At 38.4% G+C, this 17,525-nt stretch overlaps 1 protein-coding gene and 1 non-coding gene across 2 annotated transcripts in view; both read left to right on the top strand.

Annotated features, from left to right (window-relative positions):
* The first annotated feature begins 2,916 nt into the window (after positions 1 to 2,916).
* Trnav-cac (transfer RNA valine (anticodon CAC)) lies at positions 2,917 to 2,989 on the top strand. Its single transcript has one exon. It is a non-coding gene; the product is annotated as a tRNA-Val (tRNA).
* Positions 2,990 to 6,579: 3,590 nt separating this feature from the next.
* The window catches only part of Taf4b (TATA-box binding protein associated factor 4b), a 131,612-nt gene continuing 120,666 nt past the window's right edge, over positions 6,580 to 17,525 (top strand). The window contains exon 1 of the mRNA XM_021728930.3: positions 6,580 to 7,435. Coding sequence (XP_021584605.1) covers positions 7,096 to 7,435 — 340 coding nt within the window. The 5' untranslated portion in view covers positions 6,580 to 7,095. The remainder of the gene's footprint in view (positions 7,436 to 17,525) is intronic.

Here is a 17,525-nt window from a genome sequence, read left to right as displayed (position 1 = left end):
ACAGGTTTGGGGCTATAAAATATGTGTTCATTTAAGATGGTGAACTTAAATCAGTAAATGTTGTTTGTGTTCCGACTACACCATCCACTGGCTCTTTCCCCATCTCTCTTCTTCTTTGTGGGCCTCCCTATTTATTGAGACACAACAACATTGAAATTCAGCCAATTGATAACCATACCATTGCCTATAATTATTCAAGTGAAAGGAAGGGTTACACATCTCTCATTTTAAATTATAAGCAATAAATGATAAAACTTAGGGAGTAAACCATGTTCTTACCATATGCTCCCCTATAGGACTCTGTAATCAAAAAGGCCATCACCAGATTTGGTCCCTTGATTTTGCATCTCTAGAACTATGAGCCACCATAAACCTTGATTCTTTATTAAATTGCCCAATTCAAGTATTTTGTTATAGTAATGGAAAAACAAATGCATTGCTTTTGCTACACTTAATATGAAAGGGAATGGTTAATCTCGTTGTTATAAAACAACTTATCTTTTTAGATTAACGTAATATTTGTAATGGGCTTTGGTTTGGTGTAGCTTTAGCAAGCTATCACATTGCCCAGCTTTGTGAAATGCAGTAAAGTTTTTTAGGTGCTAATGGAGCAGATGGAGAGTACTTAAATGTACTCATAAATTTCAATTGTTAGTAAAAATACATATGTAATAAAAAGTGTCTCCAGATAGATGTCCTCTAATTTTTGGTGTATAGTCTTTAATTTATTTTTCTAAACATAAATCTGTCCTATTATTGGTTTTAAAGGTGTCTTAAATCAAAAAAGAGAATACTTCACATAATATTTTATGAATTCCTTTTTTCCCTAACAATTTATCATGATCATTTTCCCATGTCAATAAATTTACCTTTATAAGTATACATATTAATGGCTGATTAGTTTTTCATACTATTTGGATATTTCAAATGTATTTCATATGTTTGGATATTTCAGTTATATTCATTTTTAAGAGTATTTATTTATTTTTACTGTTTTTTAATATTTGGGGATTGAACTCAGGGACTCTCTACCACTGAGCTATATCCTAGTCATTTTTGTTGTTGTTTTTGTTTGTGTGCATTTTTGGTTTTGACTTTTATTTTAAATTAATTTTTTTGAAAAATAAATGACAGTGGAGTGCATTACAATTCTTATTACACATATACAGCACAATTTTTTATATCTCTGGTTGTATTTAAAGTAAGTTGACACTAATTCCTGTCTTCATACACGTACTTTGTATAATGGTGCCCATCACATTCCATCATCCTTGCTAATCCTCTGCCCCCTCTGTTTCCCTCCCACCCCTCTGCCCTATCTAGTCTATTCCTCCCAAGCTCCCTCTCCCTACCCCACTATGAATCAGCTTACTTATATCAGAGAAAACATTCAGCATTTGTTTTTTTTAATCCCAGTCATTAAAATTTTTTTTGTTGTTTGTAGCTGTGGATGGACAGAATGCCTTTATTTTATTTGTTTTATTTTTTAATGTGATGCTAAGGATCAAGTCCAATGCCTTACACATGCTAGGCAAGCAAGCGCTCTGCCACTGAGCTATATAGCCCAAGCCCCTACTCTTTTTTGTTTGCATTTTATTTTTATTTTTTGGTGCAGGGGATTGAACTCAGTGGTGCTCTTCCGCTGAACTATATCCTCAGCCCTTTTTATTTTTATTTTTTAATTTTGAGACAGGGTCTTGTTAAATTCCTTAGGGCTTCATTAAGTTGCTGAGGCTGGCTTTGACTTGTGGTCCTCTTACCTCAGTCTCCCAAACTGCTGGTATTACAGGCATGTGCCGCTGAACCAGGATCTGAGAATCTTTTGATTATCTAGTACTTAAAAGTAATTCTTCTTCTGGATATAGTGGTGCACATCTGTAATCCTAGCCATTTTGGAGGCTTAGGCAGAAGGACTGCAAGTTTGAGACCAGCCTTAGTAATTTAACAATACCTTGTCTTTACATAATAAATAAATAAATAAATTTTAAAAATGGAGATGTAACTCAGTGGTAGTGTGCTTTTGGGGTTCCATTTGCAGTAGCACAATTTAAAAAGGTGTCTCAGACTATTAAAATTTCCACAGAGGTTGAGAAAGAAATGGATGTCATTTATGGGTTCAAAACTTTTTAAGAGTTTAAATCAGTTTTTTAGAGAGGAATGGAATGAGAGAGTGAATCATGTTGTTATAGGAATGTGTTTTGTTTCAGAAGGTATTTAAATGCTCTGACGTAAAGGCACTCAGTGCGGCAAGTTCAAGGGCAGAGAACTGAAGGCATCTGTTTCTGAATTACTTTGAAGCTGAGGTCATGACTACTTTAACCTCAAGCAGATTTTGTTTTCTTTTTTTCTTCCTTCCTTTCATTCCCCCCCCCCTGCCCCCAATCTGGGCATTGAACCAAGGTGCATTTTACCACTGAGCTACATCCTCAGCCTTTTTTACTTTGTAAAATTTTGAGCCCAGGTTCTCACTAAGTTGCTAAGTGCTGGCCTTGAACTCGTGATCTTCTTGTATAGCCTCTCCAGTTTCCAGGATTGCAGGCCTGTGCCACTACACCCCACCCATTTTTTCTTTTCTTACATAGAGAGATAAAATGCATTAATTTGCCTCAAAATATCCTGTTTTATTAAGTTTTATAGAAAGGCAATGAAAACAGGGGCTGGGTTTGTGGCTCAGCCGTAGAGTGCTGGCCCAGCATGGTGAGGCCCTGGGTTTGATCCTCAGTACCACATTAAAATAAATAAATTAGTTAAAGATATTGTATCCAACTACAACTAAAAAAAAATATAAAAAATATAAAATATAAAAAAAGAAGAAAGACAATGTGATCATAATTGTCACTGAACTTCAATTTCAGGACAGTGGTTACCAGTGCCGGATAGAGAGAAGTATATTTTTTTGAATAAGAAAATTAGGCTGGGGATATAGCTCAGTTGGTAAAGTGCTTGCCTCACATGCACAAGGCCCTGGGTTTAATCCCCAGTACCACCACAAAAAAAAAAAAAAATGCTCAGTTACAAATTTTGGGGCTGGCGATGTAGCTCAAGCAGTAGCACGCTCCCCTGGTATGGGTGTGCCGGAGAACTGAAAACTAAATATTAAAAAAAAATCTCTCTCTCTCTCTTAAAAAAAAAGAAAAAAGAAAATTAAAGTTCCCATTAGTGAGACACATTATAAAAGCAACACAAACCATTAGAAGAAAATTTGCAAGGTCACCTTAAAGAAAAAGTATATAGTATTACTTCTTTGTTATTTAATTGAAGCTAATTGCATAACTAAACAAAGTATGTGAGTTGGGGGTGGGCCTAAGGGAAGTTTAGGAAGGTGGAGTTCTCAAAGTAAACTGAGCCTTCCTTCCACAAGTATTTATGGAAACTTACATTACTATCTGAAGTGAGAAAAATCAATGTTAAAGCATTTATTCTACTAGTGAAGGGTAGATCTAAGATTTAAATCCACTACAGGGTTTTGCTTCACTGAAAATGTGGCATAGCTCCATTCAGTCCATCCCCTTAGCACAAATATTTATGAAACACTGATTATGCTCAAGGCATTTTGCCAGAGACTCTGTGGGACATATGATGAATCAGACATTGTGTAGTGGTAGAAAGAGATGTACTCTGGTGGAAATGCACGCCCTTAAGTCCTGAGCAAGAGACACTGAACAATTATGGCACTCTGCAATGACTTGCACCGCTGGGATGAGGAGGCAGGCTGCAGGAGTAGGCGTTACCGTGGGGTTGAGTTACACTTACCTGTTCCTTTGTAATCCTACACTTTCTCTCATTTGAATGGCTTCTCCCCAATAAAAGTGGGTTCGAGGCTTGCTCTTTCTTTCTTTCTTTTTTTTTTGCCTGCTTTGCCTCCTTTGTGAGAGCTGGGTCAGAGGAGCCATCACAGAACCCAAAGAAAAAGGTATTTCTCTGTCTCTATGTGATTATTTTGTGCCAGTCCAGTTCACCTGGAGTGACTCTGGTGATTTAGTTGTGTGTGATGATACTTTAGCATCATATGGACTGGTTTGAGTTCAAGCTTCTTGGATACATAGCTTTTTTTTTGGGGGGGGGGTACTGGGGATTGAACCCAGAGGTGCTTAAACACTTAGCCACATCTCCTTGGCCTTTTTTACTTTTTTTTTTTTTCCCTCAAAGCTCTATTTGTATTTTATTTAGAGACAGGCTGGCTTTGAACTGGTGATCCTCCTGAAAATCTTGTGACTAATTTGGGTCATGAGTTTTGATTTGATATGGATTGGTTGAGATGTGGGAGACAGATGACTAAGGCAGAGAAGTCTCCATGACTTCTCTAGATCATGTGAGTAGAGGTTTACAGCAAGAGAGCAAATAAGGTTGTGTTAAGGTTTAGATCTACAGCATCCTCCCTAAAGCTCCGGTGTTGGAAGAATGGTTCTCAATTCTACAAGGTTTAGCAGTCGGATCTTTAGGAAATGATTAGGTCATGAGGACTTTGGTCTCATAGGTGGATTAAAACATTTGATGATAATCCAGTGGACTTTTGGAAGATGGGACATGGAAGAAGCAGATCACTGGGGGTGTGCTCTGGTGGGCTTCATCTTCTTTCCCAGACCCTCCCACCATTATTTCTCTTTCCACATTAAAATAAATAAATTAATTAAAGATATTGTATCCAACTATAACTAAAAAATAAATATAAAAAATATGAAATATAAAAAGAAGAAGAAGGCACTCAGTTAGTGCGCCAAGTTCAAGGGCAGAACTGTGAAGACCTGGGCAGCTTCATTTGCTATGCTCTTCCACCATGATGTTGCTTCTTTGAAGGCCGCTAACCATGTCCTGAATCCTCTGAAACTCTGAGTCAAAACAAAATTTTCCTTTTCCAAGTTGTTCTTGTTCGGGAAGTTTGGTCACTGTGACGAATAGCTAACACAAACTATAAATGTTAGGTTGCCCATTGTCTTAGTGGTTTGGGATGCTGGGACAAAAATACTATAAACTCATTAGCTTATAAACAAATTTATTTTTATAGAGGTACTGTGGCTGCATGCCTGTATTCCCAGCAGCTCAGGTAGCTGAGGCAGGAGGATTTCAAGTTCAAAGCCAGCCACAGTACTTTAGCAAGGTCCTGAGCAACTAAGTGAGAACTTGTCTCAGATAGGGCTGAGGATGTGACTTAGTGGTGAAGCACCCCTGGGTTCGATCTCTGGTACTTAAAAAAAAAAAAAATTCTCAGAGTTCTGGAGGTGGGAAGTTCAATTAAAGGGAATTTGGTGTTGGGTGGGTGGGGGAGGAGGGGGAGTGGTTCCTAGAATGAAGGTCCTTTCATTGCAACTTAACCTCACTTGGTGGAAGTGATAAACAATCTCTAACAGGTCTCTCTCTCTCTCTCTCTCTCTCTCTCTCTCTCTTTTTAAAACTATTTCTTTATGTGCTTAATTTAATCTTAATAGATTAGTAATAATTATACAATTGTGGGTGACAAGGTGATAATCTGAGTTATGTACACAATGCGGGATGACTGCTAATTAATTCATACTTAGAATTTTTGTGGTCGATGGGTAGGTTCTCTCTGTCTCTTTTTTTTTAAGTTTTTTTTTTAATAGTTGTAGATGGACAGCATGTCTTTATTTGTTTCAATTTTTAATGTTGTGCTAAGGATCGAACCCAGTGCCTTACACATGCTAGACAAGTGCTCTTCCATTGAGCTGCAGCCTCAGCCCCTAGGTTCCCTCTTAAAAGGAACTCAAGATTTAATTGCCTCCCAAAGGCCCCCAGCTCGTGATACCATAAGATTTCAACATATGAACTTTGGGGGAACACATTTTCCAGCATAGCACCTGTCTACTTGCAAAATCTCCTTCAGGATAGCGTTATGTCTTGCAAACATATACTATTACCACAAAGGTCTGAAACCAAGGCATCTTCTCTGACTACCTTAAGAAGGGGTACTTTTTTCCATAATTGAATCTTAGAATTGGTTCCTACAAGGAACACTGTTTTATTGATAGAACTTAAGATCTTAGAATTTGTGTATGTGAGAATCAAAAGTCACTGTTTCTTAGGAGACAGGCATACAATTTAAATAAGTTTAGAGGTGACAGAGGCATATATAAAGTAGCATATTTAAAGAGAGGAAGAAACAAAATTTTCATTTTAGATTTAAGTAGTTCTACTTTAAAGCGATATGAAAATAAGCACGTTTTACGGACGGTAACATTATACACTGTTCTTATTTTCATAATGTCAACCTCAATGTTAATTTTAGCGACGCTTTTGCGTGAAGCCGCAGAGAAACCCTGAAGAAGTGCGACTGAGTTCTTGATGAATTACACTTCCAAAACTAGTCCTCTACATTTTTCCCTTAAAAAGCGTGGGGGAAAATCTAGTTTAGGCTTCTTGTTCGCACCGACACCTAGGAGAGGACCGCGGAGGCCGCAGTTTGCCCCTCACACGTGACAAGCTTTAGGTAACCTGCCCCTCCATCCTCCCGATTCTGGGGAAGATTCTAACGCCCTTTCGAGCCGTCCCTCATGACGTCACGAGCGCGATTCCGCTCCGTGGCCAATCAGGCAGCCGGATTCCGGGGAAACCCGGGGTGGCGGCGGCGGCCTGGGCGCCTGCGCGAGGTCTCCGCGTGGCTATATAAACATGGCTGGCGTGGCCGCGCAGCCGGCCCGTCCGGAGCGCTCGTAGGGGGCTCCGGTGCTGCTCTGGGTCTGTAGTTTTGAAGTTTCTGGCGGGGGAACTACCGCGCAGTTAGGTTCGGAAGTGAGAGCCCGAGTGACGCCCTTCCGGGAGCTGTGCGTCCGGGCTCAGCTGCAGCTGGATCGGAGGCTGAGGCGCCGGGCTGAGCCGGCGCACGTGTGAGTGCCGCTGAGGAAGCGGCGAGCGCCTGTGCGGGTGTTGCTGCCCCGGCTCGCGCGGACGGGAGGCAGATCTGGGACGCGCGGCTGCTGCTGCCTAGCCCGCGCCCACCACCGATTTCTCTGCCCCGGCCCCGGAGCCTTTCCCCAGCGATGCTGTGGAGCCAGAACTGCGCTGGAGTCGGCGTGTCAGACCTCTCCTCACCTCAGCTCCCGGAACGGCAGCGCTGCAGCTGCCGCTGATCCCTTGGGGGTGATGCCCGCGGGCCTCAGCGAATCGTCGGGTGCCGCTCCTCCGGTTGTTGGGGGCGCCTCGGGGACCGTGACTATGGCCCCTACCGGGGCTCTGCCGGTCCGGGTGGAGAGCACCCCGGTGGCCCTGGGCGCCGTGACTAAGGCTCCTGTCAGTGTCTGCGTGGAGTCCACGGCGTCCCAGCCCCTGCGGTCCCCCGTGGGGACCCTAGTGACCAAAGTGGCTCCTGTCAGTACTGTTCCTAAACTCAGTGGCCCTAGGCTGCCTGCTCCCCAGATCGTCACCGTGAAAGCCCCCAGCGCCACTACGATCCAGTTGCCTGCTAATTTGCAGCTTCCTCCAGGTAGGTTGATCACTCCCTTCCAGCCTTACCCTTGGGTCCTGCCTGCAGTGATTCGGGAATCGTCGCAGCGCCGGATTGCTCTTTCCTGCTCGCAGCTCTCAAAAACTCTGAACCAAGAAAACCTTTCATAATCTTGACTTTGCAGTGAGTGTCCAGGAAGCAGCCTTTTGGGCAGTGATTTGGCTTTACAATTAAATATAACCTTTTTGTATCATTCTAGCATTTTATATTTAAGAAGAGAATCTTTTCACCTAAGTGACAGTCAAAGCTGTCAGAAGGGCTCTTGAGGCACTGGTGCCTAGGTAGAGGAGATTAGGGATGGCTCAAGTTAATTTTCACTCGAAGAAAGGATCCGTTTATATTTTCACCCGTTTAGATTATGTTGTAAAAAGAAGTCTTTTTAAAAAGTTCTCGGGGGTATGACTGAAATAGAATTTTAAATGTAAGCAAGTCAGAATAAGTTTATGGTTTTCTGGTATCAGAAAACAAATGCTGCTTTCCGCACAGCCTTCAGATATGTAATGATTTTAACTTTCGGTCAGAAGAATTCCTCTCCTGGGGAACAAGCTCCAGAGTTGACAAATAGATCAGAGATTCGCGATTGTTATACTTGAAGGGGTGTGCGAATCCTGATAATGAGGATTTGCTTTTTATCCTAGGGCTTATTACTTTGTCAGGCTGTTTTTCAAGATTTACTCAAAGGTTTTGCTTTGTGATAATTCATGTTGTAAATGTGCTGAGTGAAGTTTGAGTGTTCTACCTTCTGTCTCATCAATCCAAAGTTTCTTGGAATTTGTCTTCTATTAATTTTGCTTAGCAAAAATTGGATCTCTGGGGTTGCGGTTGTGGCTCAGTGGTAGTGTGCTTGCCTAGCATGCTTGAGGCACTGAGTTCGATTCTCAGCCTCACATACAAATAAATTTTAAAAAAAGGTCCATCAACAACTAAAAAATATTTTTTTAAAAAATTGGATCACTGATCTGGTAGCTCTAAAAAAATCCCTGCAGCCCAGAGAAACTTTCATAATCTTGACTTAGATGGTAAAGAAGTGGAAGCATTGATTCAAAAGATTACTTTAGCATCCTGTGGCAAAAGGACAGTAGCTTTTTTTTTTTTTTTTTTTTTAATCTTTTGTAGCTACTGCTCTATTTGGTCAAGAACATCATGGGCAGATTGTGATCTTCACATTTAATGAAATGCTTTTTTTCCTTTTGTATAGTACACGAGGTCCCTACATTTGTTAAGGCTGTGTGCAGCACTGGCTACATTATTTGCTAGTTCTAAATTGTCATCCATCATGTAATCTTAAAGTAGTTATGAGTATGTTTGAATGAAATTATTCCCTAGTTTGTTAAAATATAAATTCCTGCCTAGTCACTGAAGTTTGTTTAGAAATGGTCAGAAAAAAATGTTAAATAGAAAAACTGTCAAGAATGAAAACTTGCTGACGAGTCAGAACAAATCACTTATTGAGGTCCCACTGTGCTAGGCAATTTAAATACATTATTATTATTATTGTTATTATTATTATTATTATTTATTCATTGGTTGTACTAAGTAAGTAGTAAATTTGGAAAGAGGTCTCTAAGAGTAAATAATTTGCCCAAAGCCAGGCAATTTATAGGAGTCAAGGGATTTGAATTCAGATCTGTTTAACTCTACTCTTTTCACAACACTATACTTAACCACATTTTTTTACAACATGCCTCATTGAGTATCAGTGCTGAAGGTGAGATAGAATTTTAGAGGCTAATCTTCTGTTTTATACATCAAAAAACCAAAACTGAAACTTGCTTGAGTTGAGTAGCTGCAAACTAAGTCCACAGTTTAAATATGTTTATATCATAATACTAAAATATTTTACACTATTGACCATAGAGAAACCCCCAAGAAGAGAGGAGACAGTTTGTTCTTAAGAATTATGAGCTTACAGAGGAGGTTGGGAGGTACTTTAAAGAGCTGCTTTTGAGAATTTCTACTGATATGTAGCATAAGAACCAGTAGTTGAAAAATTTAATGGAAATATTGTTTAAAGTAACTTAGGTTATGAATCCTGCACCATTTCTCTTCTGTACTGAGGATTAGTGGTTTATTTCTCAATATATGTCAGTTCTTAATTTTCCAAGGTAATAAATAAGCATTTAATTTCTTGTTCATTTCCTCTGAGCAGAACTGGTTTTAAAAAATACACATATGCACCACAGATTTTTCCAGGGAGCAGGGGCTGGAAATAATGTGTGTGTGTGTGTGTGTGTGTGTGTGTGTGTGTGTGAAGTGGGGCATTGTCAGGAAATGAAAGAGTTTTGATAATATTTTCAGTCTTTTTTTGTGAGCATGTGGAATATTAGACCCAACTGTGGCCCTTCTCTTTTTGGTATTCTGTATCTCTTCTGCAAATTGTGTGAAAGAGATACATAAAGACTTAATTGCTTCTTTTATATCATAAACTGTGATAAATTCAACATGACTGTCATACTGGTGAAGCATTTGAGGTTGTTTTCATGCTGAGGTGGGCATAGAGTTTGCATCTTCTTTCTCAGATTCTTGAATAAGCTGGATAAGCTGTTTCCACTTTAGCTTTTTTGTTTGTTTCCACTTTAGCTTTATCAAAGGGATATAGCCTATAGGATCATCAACTGCATAGTTGGCCTGCTGCTGCTGGACTTGGTTGAAATCAGGGTGCCATCCCCTGTGTGGATTCCAAAGGCTGTATAATCAGCTTATAGCCACAGTGTCAGTGGCATTATTTTTTCTATGGATTGTCATCCTCTCGGTAGAAACTGCTGGAAATTCTTTAGGTTGTCCCACTCAGATGCTGTACTTTCAAGACCATATATTATTTATTATTATATTCATTCTTTTAATTAATTTTTGGTACTGGAGATTGAATCCAGAGTTGCTTACTCTCTGAGCTCCATCTCCAACCTTTTTTTTTTTTTTTTTTTTTTTTTTGAGACAGGATCTCACTAAGTTGCTCAGAGCCTCTGTAAGTTACCTAGAAGCTGGTCTCAAACTTGCGATTCTCCTGCCTCAGCCCCAACATAGGATTATAGGAGTGCACCGCTGTGCCTGGCTAGTTTATTTTATTAAAATACCTAGTTTCTTATTACTTCCTTTTTTGATTATGAATTCCTTAGAATTTATAACACCTTATCACTTTATTATTTCTAGGGTCTAGTAAAGTTACTTGGCTTAGAGAAGGCAGCTAAATATTTGAAGGTAGATCTACATGGAGAGAGTAGGGAGCAATAGGGCTAGAGCCCTTAGGATGCTGAGGGGCATCACAATTATGAGTGTGTTGGGTTTTGATTTCTTAGCTTATTCTGATTAAAAGCCTTGTCTGTTCATGTTTTTAAAAATTACTGAAATGTAATCCCCTTGTCACTAGAGTATTAACAATTTTACTGTGCCTTTTTCATTGTTAGTATTTGTAAATATTTCTCATTTTTTCCAACTGCATAGGAGTAGTTCTTTGTATTATTATTTTGACCACTTCCCTATTCCTAGGCATTGATATTGTGAGTGTACTTTCTGTGATTACAATGATGCTGTAATAAATACCTTTGTATGTTTTTGTGTAATTTTGTACATATATAATTATAGGATAAATTATAATAGGTATTGCCAATTTTACCCCCAAAATGTTTAAACACATAATCAATAATGTTAATATTTAATTTTAAAAAAGCTACCCAGAGAATCTAAGAAGTCATATTCAGATTTAATCATAAGAGTAGTAGCCTTTTAACTGAGTGAGGGAATGAAGACTTTGTAGAGAAACAGGGGCTGGACAGTGAGACTATGATATTGATTTGTTACTTACATGAATAACTAAGTATGCCTAAGAGGGCTCTCAGCTTGAAGTCAAGTAGGCATATAATATTTAGTAGGCCAGAAGATTCAGTGTAGGATCACAGAGTAAAGACTAGGTGGTGTACTAATGAAGTTTGTGGATAACAAGGAGTTTGAGGGAGTAGCCTCTTGGGAAAGTAGTGGAGTGTACAATAAAGGACAGAACATTGCCCTTGGAGTGAACCGACGGGTTTGAATTCTAGCTCTACCACTTAATAGCTTTGTGGTCTTTGGCAAGTTTATTAACCTCATTCTTCATGTCAGATTCTTACTTCTAAAATGAGACTTCTTCCTAGAGTACCAGAAGGAGTAAATAAAATAGTACATAGCAGGGCTTGCATGTCACAGAACTATAGAAAACAAAGGTATATTAGGAATGTTCTGAATATTTCAAGAACCTGCATAGCTGTTGGGGATTGCTTTTCTTTTCTTTTCTTTCCTTCCTTCCACCCCCCGCCCCCAGCTTTCTTGAATCCAGGACCTTGTGTATGCAAGGCAAGCAGTCTACCAACTGAGCTATGTCCCAAGCCCCCTGCATAGCATTTGGTTCTCAGTACTCTGAGGTTGCTATTTATCAGCATCTGCCAAATTCTCAACAGTCTAAAAAAATCTATCTTTAAATAATCTCAGTGTGTACCCACCCCCATTTTGGCTGGGGGAACATTAGAAAATTATTTTTGTTGTATGGAATTTGGAGAAGAGAAAAATTATTGTCCTTCAAAATACTTTGAGTCTATTTTTAATCTCTGTTTTTTAAATGTCAGCTTTATTGAGGTATAGTTTTTGTTACTAAAAAATAAAGGAACCCATTTATAGTGGGTGTTGAAAAATTTGATAAAGGTGCAGCCACCATTGTAAGCAAGATATAGTACATTTCATTCTCAAAAACTTTTAGACTCTTTGGGAAAAAGAATGTATGCATTCCTTTTCTGATTTTACATAATTGGAATTCTATGATACCATCTTTATATCCTCATTTTCACTTACCATTGCTTAGTGACAATTTTGTTACAAACTTGAAAGTTTAATTTTGAATCTGTTATTAATTATTTCCTGATTGTCTGCTTAGGTTGCTTTTTTGTTATTATTGTTAAAAAAATAAATGTAAGCCAGACAATTTTGTATTTAGGTTGTGATGTGTGTCTTTGTTGGGACAGATAAGAAAATTGGAAATTCTGGGGCTAGGGTTGTGGCCTAGCAGTAGCACCTAGCATGTTTGAATCCCTGGGTTCAATCCTCAGCACCACATATATATAAATAAGTAAAATAAAGGTATTGTCAGCTATAACTAAAAAATATTTATTAAAAAAATTGGGGCTGGGGATGTGGCTCAAATGGTAGTGCGCTCGCCTGGCATGCGTGCGGCCCGGGTTCGATCCTCAGCACCACATACAAACAAAGATGTTGTGTCCGCCGAAAACTAAAAAATAAATATTAAAAAAATTCTCTCTCTCTCTCTTAAAAAAATAATAAATAAATAAATAAATAAATTGGAGATTCTGAGTTAAGGCATTATGAATAAAGCTTTCAGTGAATTTTTTACTTACTAATACATTTCAGCACTAACTAGATGCTGGGTTGGTTTTATGCTAAGTACCATAGATACAATAGTAAATAACGTAGGCCCAATTTTTCTCCTGGAAAACGAATACATTTCCTGAATTTCCATAGATACTCTAGGCTGACTTCTTTTCAACACTCTGATTTCCAATAGCAAATATGGAAATAAAAAAGAAGTAGAAATCACCTGACATCTGATTAGTCTATTTTTTTTTCTTTTGTTACTGGAATTGAACTCAGAGACGCTTTAATAATGAATCACATCCCCAGCCTTTTATATTTTATATTTTGAAATAGGGTCTCACTAAGTTGTCCAGGGTCTTGCTAAATTTCTGAGGCTGTCTTTTCATTTGCAGTCTTCCTGTCCAAAACTTCCAAGGTCTAGGATTACAATACAGGTAGAGGCCATCGTGCCCAGCTTTTTATTAGTCTACTTTTAGAAATGAAATTTAATGGAGATAAACAAAAGCTCTGCTTTGGCAAATCAGCTGTGTAAATGAAGGATAGGGAGATGTACTATAACTAATAGCAACCTAAGTTAAAACTTATTGATTTGATTTTTTCTTTCATTTACTTAATTTAGAAAATGAGGGGAAAAGGGAAATTAACGTGACTTTAAGTTCAGTGAAGGAAACTATGACATGTGAAAAATTAAAGGAATTGGGTCCATGGTCCCTGAGGAAGAAAACAACTTAGAATATATTAGCAGCATCTAATTCTTTGTCTGGAAATGAAAGAAGTCTACTTTTGTGTGGATCTCAGAAGGGACCCTCACATCTATGTATATTAATGAGCAACACATGTGTTTATATTAAAGAAAGGCTTTGTGTCCCCGACCTGTATGTTGTTTTTTAAAGAAATCTATTCATAGGGGCTGGGGATGTGGCTCAAGCGGTAGCGCGCTCGTCTGGCATGCGTGCGGCCCGGGTTCGATCCTCAGCGCCACATACCAACAAAGATGTTGTGTCCGCCAAGAACTAAAAAATAAAAATTAAAATTCTCTTTCTCTCACTGTCTCTCACCCTCTCTTTAAAAAAAAAAAAAAAGAAAAAAGAAATCTATTCACAGTATTTCTTCTTGAATCAGTTTCAGTAGTTTGTATGTTTCTAAGAATTTGTCTATTTCATTGAAATTCTCTAATTTATTGGTTTACAAATGTTCATAGTCTCCCCTATATTATGCTCCTCATTTCTACCAATTTAGCAGTAATGCCGTGTCTTTTATTCCTGATTTGAGTGGTTTCTGAGTCTTCTTTTTTTCTTAGTCATTTTAAGTTTGTCATTTTTGTTGATCTTTTCAAACAGCCAACTTTTGGTTTAATGAATTTTTCTCAGTTGTTTTTCTGTTCTTTATTTTATTCACCTCTGTTCTTTTTTAAAAAATATTTTAAAAATTGTTGATGGATCTTTATTTTATTTATTAGTATGTGGTGCTGAGAATTGAACCTAGTACCTCTTGCATGCCTGGCAAGTGCACTACCATTTTAAAACATTTATTTTGTTTTTAGTTGTAGACAATACCCTTATTTACTTATTTTATGTGGTGCTGGGTATTGAACCCAGGGCTTGCACGTGCCAGGCAAGCGCTCTACCACTGAGCCACAACCCCAGCCCCTCTGCTCTATCTTTATCACGTTTTTCTTCAGCTTGCTTTAGTTTTTATTTTGCTCTCCTTTTTCCAGTGTCTAAAGACAAAAGGTTGTTACTTGAGTTTTTTGTTTTTAAGATAGGCATTTGTAACTGTAAATTTTCCTCGAAACACCCCATTAACTATATCCCGTAAGTTTTGGAATGTTATGACTTCATTTTCATTCATCTAAAGTATTTTCCTTTTTTTTGTGTGTGTATGTGATTTCTTCAGTGGCCCCTTGGTTACATAAGTGTGTACTGTATATTATTATCTACATATTTGGGAGTTTCTTTGCTTATTTTCCTGTTACTGATTTATAATTTCATTTATTGTTAGAGACAGTACATTTTATGATTTCATTTCTTTTAAGTTTATTGAGGCTTGTTTTTTGTCTTAATATGAGTGGTGTATCTTGCAGAGTATTCTGTACACATTTAAAAAAATCCTATCCTTGGGTGATGTAAAATATACATTTGTGTTAAGTTTAGTTTGTTTACAGTGCTTTTTAAGTCTTTGATGTCTTTGTTAATCTGTTGCCAACTTTTGTTATTTGTGTGTGTGTGTGTGTGTGTGTTGTTTTGGGCAGTGTTGTGGGTTGAACTCAGGGCCTGTGCAAGCTAGGCATGCCCTCTGCTGCTGAGCTGTATCCTCAGCCCTCATCTTCTATCATCCTTCTGTCATCTATAAGAAATTTATTTTACCTTAGTTTTTGTTTCATATGTTAGGTTATGTAGTTGGGTGCATATAAATTTAAAATGTTACAGGTTCTTGATTTATTATTATAAACTTTTTCTTTTTTAAATCTCCAGTGACTTTTTTGTTTTTTTTTTTTTTAAGTCTATTTTGTTTGATATTAGTATGGCCACTCTAGCTTTCTTATGTTTGCTACTGTATGTATATATTTTTTTTCTTCAATTTTTCTTCATCTTTGAATTCAGTGTGTGTCTCCTGTAGATAGTATATACTTGAATTTTTAAAATCCCAGCCCTATACTTTTTGTCTTTTTATTGGATTATTTCATCCATTTATATATTGATGTTATTGGTATAGTTGGACCTAGGTCTGCCATTTACTTTTATTTTATGTTTCTTTTCTTTTTTGTTTCTCTGATCCTTCCTTTTGTGTGTGTTGCTGGCGATGGAACCCAGGGCCTCATACGTGCTGGGCATTGTTCTACCACTGGGTATATTCCCAGCCCTTTTTAAAAATTTCATTTTGGAAACTAAGTTGCCCTGGCTGGCCTTCACTTGCTGTCCTCCTGCCTTAGCCTCCCAGATAACTGGGTTTACAGCATGCGCCGGCACACTTGTCTTCCTTTCTTTCTTTCTTGCCTTATTTTGCATTAAATGGATATTTTCTAGTGTATCTTTTCCTTTGTAATTTTTTTTCCTGGCAGTTATGTGGATTGAGCCCAGGGCCTCATTGTGTGCTAGGCAAATACTCTACCACTGAGCTACATCTCCAGTCCTCCTCCGTAATTTTTTTCAAGATATTTTTCTGAATTTTATCTTGTCATTATAAAGCTTATAGCATCTTGGAATATATTTCACATTTATTATATTATTATTTTCCTCTTACCTCTGTGTGTGTGTGTGTGTGTGTGTGTGTGTGTGTGTGTGTGTACATATGCGCTATTATAGCTCTACCTATTACATTCAGATATATTACAAACCCAACAATATCTTGTTATATTTATCTCATGTAATTTTATGTCTTTAAAAGATGCTGAGAGAAGAGAGCAAGGATCTACTTTAACATTTGCTATATTACCATCTTATCTTTTCTGGTTTTCTTCATTTGTTCCTGTGAAAACAAGCTACCATCTGAAGTCATGTCCTTTGCACAGTATGGTTTTGATACACTGTACTCCTGGTTCAGGTGATCCTCCTGACTTAGCCTCCACACAGATGAGACTACAGGCAACACCTGTGCTCCTCACTTCTAGTGATAGCCTTTATTTGAGATATCATCATACTTTCCTTCTCCAAGTATGGTTTTAGTCCTTTGAACATATTTATAATGATTACTGTGAAATCTTTATACATTAAGTCTGACATCTAGTCCCTCCCACAGGTGGTTTCTGAAACTACCCTGAAAGGATTGGGGTTAGAGTCATGGGTGCCCAAGTATTTCTCATTATGCTATCCCTGAAGTAGAGCCTTCTTTTATGGGCCAAAGAAGGGAGCCGGGAGCCACACACTTGTGTGGCTTAAACTTTATCTTCTTCACTGTGTATTTGGGGATGGGAAATGTTAGGGTCTGCTCCTCCCAGGAAGATCCCATGACCTTTGACTGGGAGCTTAGGCAAGAGGGAGGCTTGTGTTCTTAACTAAACTGACACAGTGAGGAGTTTCTGTGCTAAGAATGGGAATGGGTTTGGATCATAATTTAGATGCCACAGATTCTTAATATTCTTGCTGAATTTTTGATAGATCTTCTTTAATAATTGTGTAGTCACTTTCTGTATGCTTTAGGGAAATTTCCAAAGTTTATAAATGGTTGTTTTAAAATAATTTTCAACAGTTATACTTGTTTCTCTCTCTCTCTTTTTTTTTTTTGTGTGTGTGTGTGTGCGCGCGCGCGCGCGCAGGGCACGCACACACGCATGTTGGGGGGTGGTACTGGGGATTGAATTTAGGGGCACTTGACCACCTAGCCATATCCCCAGCCCTATTTTGTATTTTATTTAGAGATAGGATCTCATTGGTTGCTTAGTGCCTTGCAGTTGCTAAGGCTGGCTTTGAATTAGTGATCTTCCTGCCTCTTCCTTCGGAGCCTGGGATTGCAGGTGTATGCTATCACACCTGGCCCTACACTTGGAAGTAGAACTGCAGCTTTGAATGTTTTGTTTGAGTCTCTATTAACATGGACAAGAATTTGACATATACATGGAGTATAACTTCCCATTCTTGTGGTTGAACATGATGTGGAATCACACTGGTCCTGTATCCATATATTGTGGGAGGCCATCCTCGCACGTGATTTGAGTTACCTCCCTGGCTGGGTAAGAGGCGCTTAGACACAGCAGTGTTAAAGCCATCCCACACCC

Source organism: Ictidomys tridecemlineatus, chromosome 13 (genome assembly GCF_052094955.1).
Source record: "Ictidomys tridecemlineatus isolate mIctTri1 chromosome 13, mIctTri1.hap1, whole genome shotgun sequence".
Taxonomy (NCBI): domain Eukaryota; kingdom Metazoa; phylum Chordata; class Mammalia; order Rodentia; family Sciuridae; genus Ictidomys; species Ictidomys tridecemlineatus.
The sequence above is the reverse complement of the archived record's forward strand: the minus strand, read 5'-3'. Positions and strand labels throughout refer to the sequence as shown.